This window comes from Panthera onca, chromosome E1 (assembly GCF_046562875.1).
Source record: "Panthera onca isolate mPanOnc1 chromosome E1, mPanOnc1 haplotype 2, whole genome shotgun sequence".
NCBI lineage: Eukaryota > Metazoa > Chordata > Mammalia > Carnivora > Felidae > Panthera > Panthera onca.
The window spans coordinates 57,962,925-57,977,958 of NC_138352.1; the positions used below are offsets into that span (position 1 = coordinate 57,962,925).

At 55.1% G+C, this 15,034-nt stretch overlaps 3 protein-coding genes across 6 annotated transcripts; 2 read left to right on the plus strand and 1 right to left on the minus strand.

The window, feature by feature from the left end:
- Window positions 1-21: 21 nt before the first annotated feature.
- COASY (Coenzyme A synthase) lies at window positions 22-4,225 on the plus strand. Of its 2 annotated transcripts, none has more exons than XM_060646044.2 (10): window positions 22-134; window positions 562-1,272; window positions 1,906-2,120; window positions 2,371-2,502; window positions 2,629-2,818; window positions 2,903-2,967; window positions 3,152-3,236; window positions 3,406-3,503; window positions 3,593-3,739; window positions 3,841-4,225. In XM_060646044.2, the coding sequence occupies exons 2-10, from the start codon at window positions 573-575 to the stop codon at window positions 3,889-3,891; spliced, it is 1,683 nt and encodes a 560-aa protein (XP_060502027.1). In that variant the 5' UTR covers window positions 22-134; window positions 562-572; the 3' UTR covers window positions 3,892-4,225. The 2 variants fall into 2 exon arrangements, with proteins under 2 accessions (XP_060502027.1, XP_060502029.1); XM_060646046.2 differs by having other exon boundaries at window positions 127-181.
- Window positions 4,226-4,349: 124 nt separating this feature from the next.
- MLX (MAX dimerization protein MLX) lies at window positions 4,350-9,563 on the plus strand. Of its 3 annotated transcripts, none has more exons than XM_078437132.2 (8): window positions 4,894-4,977; window positions 5,544-5,580; window positions 6,066-6,155; window positions 6,432-6,538; window positions 6,790-6,889; window positions 7,081-7,180; window positions 7,522-7,723; window positions 8,434-9,563. In XM_078437132.2, exons 1-8 carry the CDS (start codon window positions 4,936-4,938, stop codon window positions 8,488-8,490), a joined length of 735 nt encoding a protein of 244 aa, XP_078293258.1. In that variant the 5' UTR covers window positions 4,894-4,935; the 3' UTR covers window positions 8,491-9,563. The 3 variants fall into 3 exon arrangements, with proteins under 3 accessions (XP_078293257.1, XP_078293258.1, XP_078293255.2); XM_078437129.2 differs by having other exon boundaries at window positions 4,917-5,139; XM_078437131.2 differs by lacking the exon at window positions 6,066-6,155 and having other exon boundaries at window positions 4,350-4,977.
- Window positions 9,446-14,940, minus strand: PSMC3IP (PSMC3 interacting protein). The gene is made up of 8 exons (XM_060646052.3): window positions 13,569-14,940; window positions 13,377-13,477; window positions 13,108-13,197; window positions 10,952-11,063; window positions 10,287-10,432; window positions 10,118-10,171; window positions 9,933-9,992; window positions 9,446-9,846 (listed from the first exon to the last, which is right to left on the minus strand). The coding sequence occupies exons 1-8, from the start codon at window positions 13,810-13,812 to the stop codon at window positions 9,790-9,792; spliced, it is 864 nt and encodes a 287-aa protein (XP_060502035.2). The 5' UTR covers window positions 13,813-14,940; the 3' UTR covers window positions 9,446-9,789.
- Window positions 14,941-15,034: the final 94 nt, after the last annotated feature.

The window sequence follows — 15,034 nt, forward strand, 5'->3', positions numbered from 1 at the left end:
CCTCCTCAGCAGGACCCGCCCTACTCCTTACAAAATCTCGCGAGGTTCCAGAACCCGGTAAAGACTTTGGCCTTTCTGCCGTTCCGTAGCTCGGGGCCGCAGGCGTTGAACTACTGTTTCCGGGTCGCAGCCAGGTAAGGCTCCGCGGCGGCCCTAGCGGAACCTAAGCCCAGAGGTCTCAGTAAGTAGAAGACCGCTCAGAGCCTGAGTGTTTCCCTCTAGTATCCTCCTTTGATTCCTTTAAGACCCTGGTACAGCCTGGCAGCAGGGCCCAGGATTTCTGGATTCCCAACCCTATGACTCAGGGGCTTTTGTCCAGTTTCCCTGCTCAGGATTTGGATTCAGTTCAGCAGCTTCACCGCTCCGTCTGAGAGATGTGGAAACCGGGGCTTAGCGCATAGCCCCGAGGCCCCGTGCCCTCCCCCGGGTTCCTCTGGATCAGCACTGAGACCCCGTCCCTGCGCCAGGTCCCCTCTCCTGGGCCCACGGCCCCGGACTGCCTTCGGCCTCAGCCACATAACCCCTCGGTCACCCACGCCTCGTCTTCCTGGCTGTCCGCAGGCCTGGGCAGCATGGCCGTATTCCGGTCGGGCCTCCTGGTGCTGACGACGCCGCTCGCCTCCCTGGCCCCTCGCCTGGCCCCCATCCTGACCTCGGCGGCCCGGCTGGTGAATCACACGCTCTACGTACACCTGCAGCCGGGCATGAGCCTGGGGGGCCCGGCCCAGCCCCAGTCCAGCCTCGTGCAGGCCACGTTTGAGGTCCTGGATTTCATCACGCACCTCTACGCTGGCGCCGATGTCCACAGGCACCTGGATGTCAGAGTTCTGCTGACCAATATAGGAGCCAAGAGCGCCTTTCTCCCTCCCCTTCCCAGCTCAGTCCAGAACCTGGCCCACCCACCGGAAGTGGTGCTGACTGACTTCCAGACCCTGGATGGGAGCCAGTACAACCCGGTCAAACAACAGCTAGAGCGTTATGCCACCAGCTGCTACAGTTGTTGTCCCCAGCTGGCTTCGGTGCTGCTATACCCCGATTATGGGCCCGGAGAGCTGTCTGTGGAGTCCCTGGATGTCCCCTTACCCTCCACCATCAGGCCAGCCTCTCCCGTGGCCAGGTCTCCAAAGCAGCCAGTGCGTGGCTACCACCGTGGGGCTGTGGGTGGCACGTTTGACCGCCTGCACAATGCCCACAAGGTGTTGCTCAGTGTCGCGTGCATCCTGGCCCAGGAGCAGCTTGTGGTGGGAGTAGCGGACAAAGACCTGTTGAAGAGTGAGTGAGAGATACTCTGGAGTAGAGCAGGGGAGGACCCTCAAAACTCCTTAACCTTGCCCCCAGTGCCAAGACTGAGGAAGGGGGTGGGCATCCTTTACTTCCCACCCCTCCCGTACGTAACAGCACCTGGCACCCAGTGGGTGTTAAGGAAACTATGTTAAACGAACAAGTGCAGCTTTCTCTGTGTGTGATCTACTCACCACTCAAATCAGAATTTCCCCAAATGTGGAACTAAGGAAATCTGTACTTTTGAGAAGTTCTCCAGGTCACGAACCCTAAAGATTGAGACCCTGGGAGTAAATGGATGAGTGGGTTGTGGGTTGTAGGTAGTGTGTTAGAGCTACAGCAAGAGGGGACTCGTGGTTGGGGTGGTTCTTGAAATTCTCCATCTGACTCTGATGCTCCCTGGCACTGCTCGTTCTCTGGACACATGCCAGCCCCTGCCATGACTGTCGTGCTTGCTGGCTGCCCCCTCTTCACTGCTCCCCTGACATACAGCACTTCCCAGCTTAGCCCTTTCTTCCTGCCACCCGTCCCCCTCTGGAGATTGGATGCTTAGGGATAGTCTTCCCCAAACTTGACTGTACCTTTCCTCCCCAGTAAAAAGATCTCACTGGGCTCCTTCCCCAGGCAAATTGCTCCCTGAGCTGCTCCAACCCTACACAGAACGCGTGGAACATCTGAGTGAGTTCCTGGTGGACGTCAAGCCCTCCTTGACTTTTGATATCACCCCCCTGCTGGATCCCTATGGGCCCGCTGGCTCTAACCCCTCCTTGGAGTTCCTGGTGGTCAGCGAGGAGACCTATCGTGGGGGGATGGCTGTCAACCGCTTCCGTCTTGAGAATGTAACCCCTGAGGGAGACTGGCAGAGGGAGTGGATGGGGCTGGGGAAGGCCACGTAGGGGGCTGTTGGAAGTACCGTGACCCTAGAGGAGGGAAGAGAGGACTTGGGGTGGTGAGGAAGAGGCGAGAAGGAACTTTCCCAGCTTGCCCTTGGAGGCAGGCTCTACCTCTGGGGAGGATAAGGGGGCAGCTCAGATGTCCTTGTCCTCCTGCCCCTCATTCCCTCTCCTCACCCCTCCTCTTTAACCTCAGGGTCTGGAGGAGCTTGCCTTGTACCAGATCCAGCTGCTGAAGGACCCAAACCATACAGACAATGAAGAGGACAAAGTCAGTTCCTCCACCTTCCGCCAACGAATGCTGGGAAAGCTGCTTCGGCCTCCATATGTATGCCTGTCCTCTCTCTCCTCTGCTTGGGTGGGCTGGAAATGCTGGAGAGTAGACTGAAGATTTCAGTCTCAAGCATGAGTCTGAAGACCCTAGTAACTGGGGTTCCCTCTCCTCTACCTCCAGAAGAGGCCCGAACTGCCCACACAGCTCTACGTGATTGGACTGACGGGCATCAGTGGCTCTGGGAAGAGCTCAGTAGCTCAGCGGCTTAAGGGCCTGGGGGCGTTTGTCATCGACAGTGACCACCTGGGCCATCGGGCCTACGCCCCAGGGGGTCCTGCCTACCAGCCTGTTGTGGAAGCCTTTGGAGCAGGTAATGCCTGGGGAGGGCTAGAAGTGGCCTGAAAAGTGAGGGGATGGCCTGGCCTCCTTGCCCAGTCCTGTGTCTCTCGTCCAGATATTCTCCATAAAGATGGCATTATCAACAGGAAGGTCCTAGGCAGCCGGGTGTTTGGGAACAAGGTAAGCACGCTTCTCTCCAAGGACTCCTCAGCTGCTACTAGAACCAGAGGTTGGGACCGAATGGACCTTTCTGGTCTGGTTCAGAGTGCGTTTCCACTCATCTGTTCCCCACCACCTCCTCTCTCGGGCTGGCTCCGTCTCCAAGGGAAGGTAAATCGCCTGCTTCCTCTGTTCCCCTCCTCAGAAGCAGCTGAAGATACTCACGGATATTGTGTGGCCAATTATCGCAAAACTGGCTCAAGAGGAGATGAACCAGGCTGTGGCTGAGGGTGAGTTGGAGAGTTGATGGGAGCAGCCAAGGGGGACATTAAGCAGATTCTCCTCCTAGGAGCTTCCTCACCCCAAGCCAGACCCTCCACTTCCTTGGGACTAGGCTTCACCGGCTCTCTGGTGGCAAGTGGCAGTGTGCTGCTGGCAGTGACTGGGGTCTCTCCGCAGGAAAACGTGTGTGCGTGATTGATGCCGCCCTGCTGCTTGAAGCCGGCTGGCAGAACATGGTGCATGAGGTGTGGACCGTTGTCATCCCTGAGACTGAGGTATCTGGACCCGTCTCTCACCCCATCCCCACTGCACACCGCAGCCCGCTCTGAGCCAGTGGGCTGACTGATGCCTTCTCCGTGCCCAGGCTATACGACGCATTGTGGAGAGGGATGGCCTGAGTGAAGCTGCAGCTCAGAGCCGGTTGCAGAGCCAGATGAGTGGGCAACAGCTCGTGGACCAGAGCCACGTGGTGCTGAGCACTTTATGGGAACCGCATGTTACGCAATGCCAGGTTGGTGCCCCGGAAAGGGCTGGGTTGTAGGGAAGGAGTCTCCAGTGGGTGCCTGCCTGACTCTGTCTTCTCTTCCTCCTGACACTCTGTCCTGCTCAAAGGTGGAGAAAGCTTGGGCTCTCTTGCAGAAGCGCATCTCCCAGACGCCGTAAGGCCCATGGCTGACAATGTGTTCTCTGTGGGGCCACAGTGGCCCTGGAGCTGCCTAGAGATTCAGCGGTGAGGAGGAGTGGGGGCCTGGGTGCTCGTCCTAGCTTGGGCCTAGAGACTCTGAACCAGACTGGGAAGGGCAAGGCTGGGCCTGGTGGACACAGGAAGTCTACCCAGCTTGCTGGTGTTTGGCCATCGCTGAGGATGCGACTCAGAGGGGAGCAGGCCCCTCTGGCATTTTGTGCCTACTCTTGCCCACAGTGTCTGTGAAACCTTCGGCCCACTGCGGCCAGGGCAAACACTGGAACTTGTACCAATTAAAGGTGAATGTTGCCAGGTGCTGCCTGTGTGTCTGCGTCCTGCCCCAATGCCTCTAGGTATCTTTCTTTGGAAGCCTTGAGCTGGAAGCCTGGAGTGCAGTGGTTCTGAGCATAGCTTTTGCAGCTAGCCAGATTGAGGTCAGCCTTGGTCCCATCGCTGACTACCTGTCTGCTTTGGGAGAAGCTACAGACTTTCTAGGTTCCTCGGTTTCTGTATCTGTGAAGAGGCTTAACTGGGCTAACGGGCTCTTTGAAAGCGTTTCTTCCACTGGTCTCCTGCCAGGTACCAGGCTACGTGTTGGAGGACCGGCCTTCCACGAGCCAGGCGGGGCCTCCGGCCTCACGGACCTGGCAGCCGTGCTGGGCCGGCAGGGTGGGGTTGGACACAAGTCCCTGGAAGCCGCGGGTCCAGCACAGCGCGTGCACACAACTCTCGGAAATACTACTCGGACGAGCCTTTTGAGGGGACTCCACTTTACATAATGTGCGTCATGTCGCGGTGTGGGCGAGTGAGGGGAAGGACAACGTCTGTGTCAGCCCCGACGCCAGTCTCCGAGGCTCCTGACCCTCGGTTTCAGAGTTTTCCGGGTGCGCATGCGCGGGCCGTGCCCCGCCCTCCGCCTCTCGTTCGTGGGTTGGTGGGTTTGGGTCACGTGGAAGTGCCTCGCCTCTTCCTCGCGGCAGGGGGCCCGCCCGCTGGCTGGTTTCCGGTTCGGTGGGTCGGAGATGACGGAGCCGCTCGCCTCTCCGGACGACCCCTGGGTCAAGGCAAGCCCCGCGGGCGCGCACGCCGGCGAGGGGAGGGCGGGTCGGGCTCATGCACGTGGGGGGTCCCGAAGACTAGGGGATTCCCTGCAGTTCCCAAAGGTCCCCCCGCCTTCCGGGCCCCGGGGCTGCAGAGAAGACAGCCCTCACCCTGCGCGTGCCAAGGTGGGGAGACAAGTGAGGCGTGTGTGCACGAATGTGAGGGGACCGGGCTTGCGGGGGGGCGGGACGGTGGAGGAGGGAGGGGGTGGGGGCGGAGGGGCGGTGCTCCTATGGCCTATCTGCTTACTGCTATCGGGGCAATCCTGCAAACCCCTGCGCACCCCAGGTGCGCGCGCGCGCGCGTGTGTGTGTGTGTGTGTGTGTGTGTGTGTATGTGTATAAGTGAACGCACGCGCGTGCATCCTGCAATTGCCTGCGCTCTCGGGGTGGGGGGGGGGGGTTGGGGCGGGTAGAGGTGTGTGTGGTAGGGGTGTGTGGTGTGTGTACGAGTGCGCACGCGCTCAGAGTGAGAGGAGGTGCCCAGACCCGGGCGGAGGTCTGATGAGCTCCTTTGCTTGGTGTCACAGGTGGAGTATGCCTACAGTGACAACAGCCTGGACCCCGGTGAGTACCTCTCCCACAGTCTCTAGCTCCCTGGTGACACTCCTGCCACAGTCCTGTGGATTACCGTGGTCTTGCCAGCCACACCTGAGCACAGTCCACTGTCCCTGAGCGGAGTTCCTGCCCTGAGACAATGAGGGAGGAGCTGCATAAGGGGCAGGAAGCATAAGGGTATAATTCCTGCTGCTCTGAAACAAGGAAATGATGAAAATAGTGGGAGCTAGCCATTCTGTCACCCTCGTTGTGCCTAGATGCCACTTTGTGAACCGGTGGTATCATTGCAGGCCCCTGGAGCAGTGGAGACACCAGAGACAGGAGCATTGTGGTGGGGCACAACAGGAAGTGGATGACCCAATATGGGTAGCTTTTGGGTTGAAAGGGAGAGGTCAGCATTTAAGGATCAGGAAGCCATTGTACACACAGGTGTCTGAAGGTCTAACAGTGTCCTCCTGTCCTACCCCCTAGTGATTGGGACCTCTCTTTTACAGGGCTTTTTGTAGAAAGTACCCGAAAGGGGAGTGTAGTGTCCAGAGCTAATAGCATCGGTTCCACCAGTGCCTCTTCTGTCCCCAATACAGGTAGGCAGCAACATGCCCCCACCTGGGGGGGCTCAGATATACCATCATTTTAGTATATTTCCTAGACAGGAAGCTCCAGTCATCCACACGGGGGTGCTGGAGGCCTAGCGTTAGACACAGGGTCTCACCATCTTTCACCTCATCTAGAATATTAGACGGTTCTGTCCGTTTGCTGTCTCTGAGCACCAGTTTTTTCTTCCCCACTGGGGCAAGGTGGGTTAGCCGGGCCCACTGGGCTTCAAAATGACCTCTTCCTGCCCCCAACTTTGAGCGTAGATGACGAGGACAGTGATTACCACCAGGAGTCCTACAAGGAGTCCTACAAGGACCGGCGGCGGCGAGCACATACTCAGGCTGAGCAGAAGAGGAGAGACGCCATCAAGGTGACTGGGGAGGCCTGTACCTCAGCCAATGCAGGAGGCCCCTGTGTATTTCAGATCTACCCTGCCCTCATCAGTCCCCAGCATCCTTGGTGGCAGCTGCTCTAGTCCCTGGATATGAACACCTCCTTTTTTCTAGTCCCCTACCCCTTTGAGTTTGTGAGCATGGAACTTCGGTTCACAGAAAGTTTTGTACCAGTTTGCCTGAATCCCTTGGAGTTAAGGAACCCTTGTTTTCCCTCCTGTCTCCACAGAGAGGCTATGATGACCTCCAGACCATCGTCCCCACCTGCCAGCAGCAGGACTTCTCCATTGGCTCCCAAAAGCTCAGCAAAGCCATCGTTCTACAGAAGAGTATGGCCAGGGAGAGCACTGGGAGTGGCTGGGGCCAGTGGTGCTGTGAGGAGGCCAGAGACTTACACTCACTTTCGGCCTGGCCCCGGTGGGGTGATTATAATGAGAGAGTTGGGGAAAGGGAGGAAGGGGAAACAAAGTAAACCTTGTTCTTCTGGCTGAGACATCCTCTGTGCCCACCCTCACTGCAGCTATTGACTACATCCAGTTTTTGCACAAGGAGAAGAAAAAGCAGGAGGAGGAGGTGTCCATGCTACGCAAGGACGTCACGGCCCTAAAGATCATGAAAGTGTAAGGGGGGGATGCTGAGCTCGGGGAGCCAGGGCTTCTGAGGGGACTCTGAAGCTGACTTCAGTTCATACCTTTCTCTTGTTCAAAGGCCACATCAGATAATACAGAACAGATAATCTTCTCATTCCTGTAGGTGGCCACTTAGGGGTAGGACTCTGCACCCCAACAGTCCCTGATACCTAGCAGATATTCAAAGTGCCTGTGGGATTAACGAGGGGTAGAGAGAGGGGTCACCCATTTCTGTCCCAGCAGCTCTCCGGGAACCCCTTCCTGGGGCCGGGGGAGTACATACGGTGACCTGAGCTGTTATAGCACCTTAGCCCTGTTCTACTCGCTTTCAGCAACTATGAGCAGATTGTGAAGGCACACCAGGACAACCCCCATGAGGGAGAAGACCAGGTCTCTGACCAAGTCAAGTTCAATGTGTTTCAAGGCATCATGGACTCACTGTTCCAGTCCTTCAATGCCTCTATCTCCGTGGCCAGTTTCCAGGAGCTGTCAGCCTGTGTCTTCAGCTGGATTGAGGAGCACTGTAAGCCTCAGGTATGGGGCAGCAGTGGTCAAGGGGTGCGGATTTTCTATCTTCCTTCAGGCCAAGTGACCCAAGTCCGTCCTAATTTGTTCAGAGAGGGAAGGTGGCAACTTTTAGGTTTCTGGAGGCTCTCTTCTTTGCTTCCTGGCCCACATTTTCCTGTTAAGGTTTCATTTGGCAAGAATGATGTGGGCACTTAACTCAGGCAAGGCCTCGCTCTGGCCTTTGTTAGCTTGCGTTATGGCTGCCTAGTATGTAAGCCCTCATCACTCATAGCAGAATCACGTGGAATTTCTAGAAACATTCCTGGCTCCCACCCCCAGGCCCACTAGTTTTCCCTGGGGTTTGTGATTATTTGTAATGGAGCCGTGTGTTAATGGTATTGCATGGAGTTTCTGAGGCTTGACTTGCATCTCACTTTTTTGTTTCCTGACATTTTCTGGAACCACTTTAAGTGTCCTGCGACACAAGAGTGGACACTCCTGTGCCCACCACCTAAATGCTACCATTCCCATTTCTTGTATTTGCTTTACCACATAGCTGTCCATGTCTCCATCCCTTTCTCTGTCCTGTCTCAGGGACATTTCAGAGTCGACTGTAAACGGTGTTTCCCAGGGGCTTTTTCTGTTGTACTCTAAAGAGCATGACTGGTCTAGGCAGGTATCTGAGCCTCTGTCCTCACCTGAGCATCACTCGTGTTTTCCTCTGCTGCCCCCGCCAGACCCTACGGGAGATTGTGATTGGCGTCTTGCACCAATTGAAGAACCAGCTGTACTGACTGGGTTTTGGAAGCTGCAGAAGAGCCAACAAGATGCCAGAGTCTCCTACTTGGCCACGGAGCCACTGGGCTTATGAGATTGGACTGCGACACTGCACACCAGTCAGCTGGTTCTCGGTGTTTGGTTCCCCAGCACCCCTTCATCCTCACTGGGGCTGGGGTATTTGTTTTGTGAAAGCTTTAATTTATTATACTGACCACAGAACTCGAGCTTACTGTCTTTCCCCTTCTCCGTAGAAGTCTTCGGGGGGGGGGGGGAACCCTGTTCTGAGGACACCCCCCCTCCCCCCATAAGAGCTCCTGGTCTCTCCCCTTCTAATCCTCAGATTTTTGCTCCTGATTACACATATTGGGAAGCTACTGTTTGCATTTGGTTTGGTCTCTTGGGCAACATTTGGCCCAAGTTTGGCCATTTTGGCAGTAGTTGGATGGGAAGGGAGGAACATGAGGAAATACTCCCACAGCCAAGAGGGGTGAAAGGCCTCCTTGTGCCTCAGCTAGGGCTGCCTGGTCAGCCCAAGGTGAGATCAGGCCTCTTCTGGCCAGCTCAGGGCAGGGCTACTGGGTTCCTGACCTCACTTGCTACTGCATCCCCTCTCCTTCCTCCCCCACATACCCCTGCCCCCTCTGTCCCCACAGGCAGGAGCATAGCACAGAGAAGTTACATGTGACATAGCACTACATATTAATTTTTTTTTTTTAATATTCTAAACACCAACATCGCAATTTTGCTAAAGTTACAATTTTTGAAAGTGAACTGGGCCTCCAAATCACTCCCAGCCATCCTGTCGAGCATACCTGGGTCTCCACCATCTTAGTGCTGCTTGTGTTTCTCCCAGGACTTGGGAGTGGCGTGAAGGGGTAGAGAAGATACTTTAAAGGCCTCCTGGGGTACAGAGCCCAGAAAAGTCCTGGGTAAAGCCTTGAGTTCCTCGAATGCTGTGTATACTAGCTTCTCTCTACCCGGTAGCCTTCCTCAGGGTTGACATCTGGGAGGTTTGGTTATCCAGAGGAAATTAAGTATTTTTATATCAAATTATAGTACAATAAATATTGCCAAATGCTTTCCTTTAGCGTTGTTCCAAGTTTAAGTGCAAGCAATTGGAATCTAGATGATGAAACGAGCATGACAACCATCCACTCTGGGCTTGCTCACTCCCTGAGCCCTGTATTCTGGTTCATGCCCCTCTCCCAGCTGCTCTGCTCAAAGGTGGAAAGCAGCAGAAACAAAGAAGCCAACCTGAAGGAGGCGGCCAGTCCAGGACGTCGCTTCCATTCCCCCATCCTGCAGAGGACTCCTCAAGGGTCTGGGAGCTTCACGTTGTAATCTTCATCGGTCTCTATCCCAACTTCCTCCTGGGGCAGGGAGACCAGTAAACGAGACCTCCCTGGACGAAGACCCCAGGGTGGCAAGGAGGGGAGAGACAGAGAGAACCACTTACAAAGAACTGCTTCTTGCTCTTGGGGTATCCTTCAAGGATCGCATCAGACAGTTCTGTTGCCTGACAAGAAACAAAACCACCCCTTTTCAGACGGGCGGCACTGCCTGGCGGACCCATGACCTCAGGCAGCAGTTTCTCCGGTGGCTGCCATTTTCCAGGGCCTGCTGCGGAGCTCACGCACTTACCATCCTCTTCCGCTTCCTCCATTCCTTGCAGTACTTCTGCCTCTCTCTGTACACCTGCACAGGGAAATGGCTTGCTCTAGCCTCTCAGGGGCTGCTGGGGGGCAACCTCGGCCTCACTCCAGACCTGCACAGGCAGACCGCCCCGCTACCACCCTTCCTCCTGACTCACCTGCTCTTTCTCTTCTGGAGTCACGTGGTTGGTGGCTGCTTTGATGTTCTTCAGTCTCTCTCTGTAGCCAGCACATTCCTTCTTCAACTCCTGGATCTCTTTCTGCATCTCCGGTGTGGTCAGGGCACTAGTTAACTCCTTCAGCTCTGAAACCACATCTCCCTGAGGTCGCTTCTTACCCTGATGATGGGGTTTTGTCTTTCCCAGTGGGTGCTCCCTGAGGTAGGAGACTGGGCCCCTACCTTGCTCTAGGTTCTACACCCAGGGTCCAGAATGAGTTCCATATTCTGGAAATTGCGCTCGGCAGAGATTAAGGCTTACAGAATTACCAGTTTAGTCTGCTTGTCTTTCCTCTTCCATCTACAAGCAGTGGTAAAGTGTGAGGTTGAACAGACTGTTCCCTGTAGCCAGTTAAAGAAACAGGCACAGAGGGAGTGTGGGCACAGTACACTGATAATCTTAGGGAAAGCAAATGCGTGTCTTGCCCATTTATATTCAAAAGCCATTAGCTGTTTACGTTTCTTGTAACATAATGCCTGTGGCGGCCCAGCCCAGCTCTCCACTGCAGCGAGACATTGCGGTCAGCAAACCATTCACTTAGGGATTCCTGCCCTCTGGAATGACCCTCGCGCCAGGGGCCCCTTCCGGCATCCGCCCAGTCCTACCGGCCTCCATGTGGCGGCAGCTCTGCTGGAGGCTCTGCACCTTGGCAGTGAGGGCCACGATTTTGGTGTCCAGGCCTTGGAGGTCAGCGTCACTCACCATCTCGAACTGGTCCTGCCAGAGGTGAGACGACAAACAGAAGTGGGTGGGTGTGATGTGAGGCCACATCTGGGCAGGCCACATCACATCCACTCAAGAACCTGGGGCTCCCCAGCCCTCCAGGGGGCCTGGGAGAACAGCGGGAGGGTCCCTGTGAGACACCATTCAGTTCGGTACTGGTCCCAACAAACAAAAAGGTGTAAAAAAGTTAAAACCTGATGCCTGTCCTCAAGGAGCTTCAGGATACTGAACAGGGCAGAAATCTTAGTTTAGTGGTAAAACCACTCACTGGGCTAAAAGAGTAAAGGAACATTCTTCCCAAGGTAGTGATACCTAAATTACACATTTCCACAGTAGGAGGAACCTGGGCAGGTCAAGAGTCGTGGTGGGTGGTATTGAAGGGACTCCAGTAAACGTCTGAGGGGCCCCTCCCCTGAGAGAGACCAGCTGCCACAAAGGACTGTGGTGGGGCTCGGGATGGGGGGTGGGGTGGTCTTGTCAGTGATGTCAGGAAGCAGGTTAGAAAGAATAGGAATGCCAGCCTGGGCAGTTTGGACTCTTCATTAAAGCAAAGTAAACCTTTATAGCAGAAGGCAGCAAACTACAGCCTGCACGCCAAATCCTGCCACATTCGGGGTTGTGAAAACAAAAATTTCTGGAAACACAGTTACACCCACTCATTTACATGTTTACTCGTTTACATGTGATCATTTACATACTGCTCTATAATGACGGCCCTCAGTGGCTGTGACAGTTGTATAGCTATGACAAGAGGCCATCTGGCCGGCAAAAGCACAAAATTGTCTTTACAGAAAAAATGCTGCCGAATTCTCCCTTAGGGACTCTTCATTAGAGTAGTAACGTAATGAAACCTATTTCAGAAAAGTTAGTCTTGATGGTGGTGTGGTTCAGTTAAACTAGTATTCAGGGTCTACTGGACGTTAGATACTGGGGTGGGGGGGGTTGTGCTCAGCAAAGGAGGAAGAGTGAGAAGTGGGCTCAGCCCTGGAAGGGCTGCAGTCTAGCGAGGAGATGGGTAAAAAGACCACCACAATATAGCATCCCTCAGGGAGGTGAGTGCCTGAAGAAGAGGCGAGGAGAGAATCCGGGGAAGGTTTCTGGAGGTGATGCCTGAGGGAGAACTTTGGAGTAAGAGTTCGCTGAGCAAAGACGCAGAAGAGGAAGAAGGGATTTTAAAACTCCAGGCAGAGGAAGGACACGGGAGTAAAATACACCTAAATGGTCTAGTACTGGTGAAGGGACAGGTGAGGCTAGCAGCAGCCTGGAGCCAAGTCTCTATGTAGATTTCTCCCTGTTGTAGGGAGTGCTGGAGTTTCAAGTAGGGAAATGGCCCCAGATTGTACTGACGCAGACCATTCTGGCTGCAGCGTTTAAGATGTGTGAGGAGGCCAGGAGCTGTGAGGAGGCTATCGTGATAGATGAGGAGCACCTGAACTCAATCAGCAATGGCAGACAGAAAGGGGAGGGTGGATTCAGGAAGGGGGAAAGCCAACTGGATTTGCTGGCTGCCTAAGCTGTGAGGTAAGAGTGACTCCCCAGTCTCTGAGTTGGGTGAGGAGTGGCTCTAACTGAGGGAGAAGCCTGTAAAAGGAGCCCATTTAGGGGAGATGTGCATTCTACTTCAGCAATATTGATTCTGCAAGGTCTGGAAGGCATCCGGGCGGTGGTCTGGCCTAGAGATATAAAATTAGTGTCATCTGTGTTGGGAGGGGTGGGGACAGAAGGCAAATCATTTGGCAGATGATGGTTCTGATCTAGATGACTGGGAAAAAGAAACCTCCAAGGGGAAAGGGACCTTGGTAGGAACAATTCAGGATCTTCTGTCATCTATCATGTACATCTCAGATCTGGAAGTCTCGTTGAGTCTGGATCACAGCAAGGGGAGTACCCACTTTGATTTAAAGGGTGTGTGGGGCCCTTTTAATGGCGTGGGCTAGCTGAGTTTCACGGGATGCCTCAAGTCAGAGTTCATTCTAGAGACTGATTCACCTAATGTCGGGGTCTCACACGGGTGATAATCTGCACAGGTTTCCCTCACCTGGTCCGCAAAATAGATCTTCTGCTTGCCGTACATCTTCTCTTTGATTTTGCCTTGTTGGGCCAGCTGCTCCAGCGCCTTCACCACCGCCTGGCAGAGGGGAGAGGCAGAACCAATCAGAGGGATGATTTAGGGCCCAGGCAGTGGGAATTAGGGCCGACCAGCCTTAGGAAGCTCAAGGCTAGAATGGCTGCCTCGAGAGGGCACCACTTCAGGCTGATTCGAGGGGCACCAAGGGTAGGGGGGCGGTCCCAGGAGAGGGTCCTCACCGCCTTGCCCAGTCCATGTTCCCGCTGCAGGTTCCCGAACACGTCCTGGGCGCTGTAGGGCCGGTTCTGCTCCTGCAGGTATCTCAGGAGAATCCCGGGGGCTACGAGGAGACGGGGCATGGGGGGAGGTCACTCAACCGACCCCTCGCCCGGCCCCCGCCCGGGTCTCCCCCGTGCCCGCGGTCCGTTTACCTCCCGCCGCAGCCTCGGCCCGGCCTTTACTCATGGCCTTTCCCGCCGCCAACTTGGAAAGCCGGACGTTGCAGTTGCTCGGGGCAACGGCTGCTTCCGGCGACGGGAAGGGCGGGGCGCAAGCGGTGATTGGCGGAAGGGGAAGTCTTGGCGAGGAACGAAGCGACCCTTCCCGGGCGCCGTAGGTCAGTGCTGTCGGGAGCCGGGTGCGAGTGTGGTCCCTCGCACTTTTGGGTCCATGCATCGGAGGTGGGGCGCTTGCCCTGGACTTCTCCCTCCCTGCTCCTCGGGACGCAGGCCGTAGTAAATCACGCCTTCACGTTCCGAGACCCGCTTCCAGAGGCAGCGGCTGAGCTCTCGTCACCGTGAGCTGGGCCGGTGTTCCAAGGGGGAGAAAACTTGGGATCAACTCCCGCTGGGCTAGCGACTTGCTCAAGATCACAGAGCCAGTTACTCACAGGGACGTGCCCTGTCCCACGGCCCGATGCTCTTTTCGTCGGTCTCATTTGTAAAATAGGAAAAAGAGATACTAACAGGAGGGTGGTTGGAAGACAAAAATGCGTAGAAACTCTGGAAGGACAATAGCGATATCCTTCATTGCCCGTTACCGGGCCTCGCGCACAGGGGGCGCTCAACACGTGCTGTGGTGTGAACGCCAAGGCAAGGCAGGGTTGGGACGGGGCTACGGTTAAGCCACAAAGCTTGTTAGAAAAGTTTCCTGTTGGCCGGAGTCAATCTTATGGCAACACCTGGCAGGTGTTTTCCACTTCTGCCCACAGTGGCCAATGGGACAAAGCCTGAAATAAGTGTTTCTAGTTTCTGAGGTCAGCCGAAGGCCAAAGAGCAGCTGTCCCTGCAGCTCAAACACTCCAGAGGAAGAGCGTGGTGTTAATCTTTACAGCCTTCTGTTACCTAAATTCTCATTAGCCTTTGAAACACGTAGTTGTCTTCACATGTCTAAGGAACAATATTAAGAATTAAAAATGAGGGGTGCCTGGGTGGCACAGTAGGTTGGGCATCCGACTCTTGATTTCGGCTCAGGTCATGATCTTGAGGTTCGTGGGTTTGAGCCGCAGGTGGGGCTGCATACTGACAGTGCAGAGCTTGCTTGGGATTCTGGCTCCCTCTCTCTCTCTGCCCCTCCCCCGCTTGCTTTCTCTCTCTCTCTCTCTCTCTCTCTAAAATAAACAAACATTAAAAAAAAATGATGGAACTGCTGGCTAGATGCCAACCAAGAGTGCCAGTTATACTGTCTAGGCTCTCCAGGGGAGGGGAAGTGGCTTCATACCATGGTGATTATTCTGACCATCACAAAGGAAAAACAGGGCAGGTGGGTCGCTCACAGCTGGACTTACTATTCTAAGGTTGTCACCTGAGAACACTATCAAGGGTAAAACACCATTCAACATCAGTCTCTTAAAGATTGTTCTCATATAAGATTTATTCCCCAGCACCACTCCCTCCCT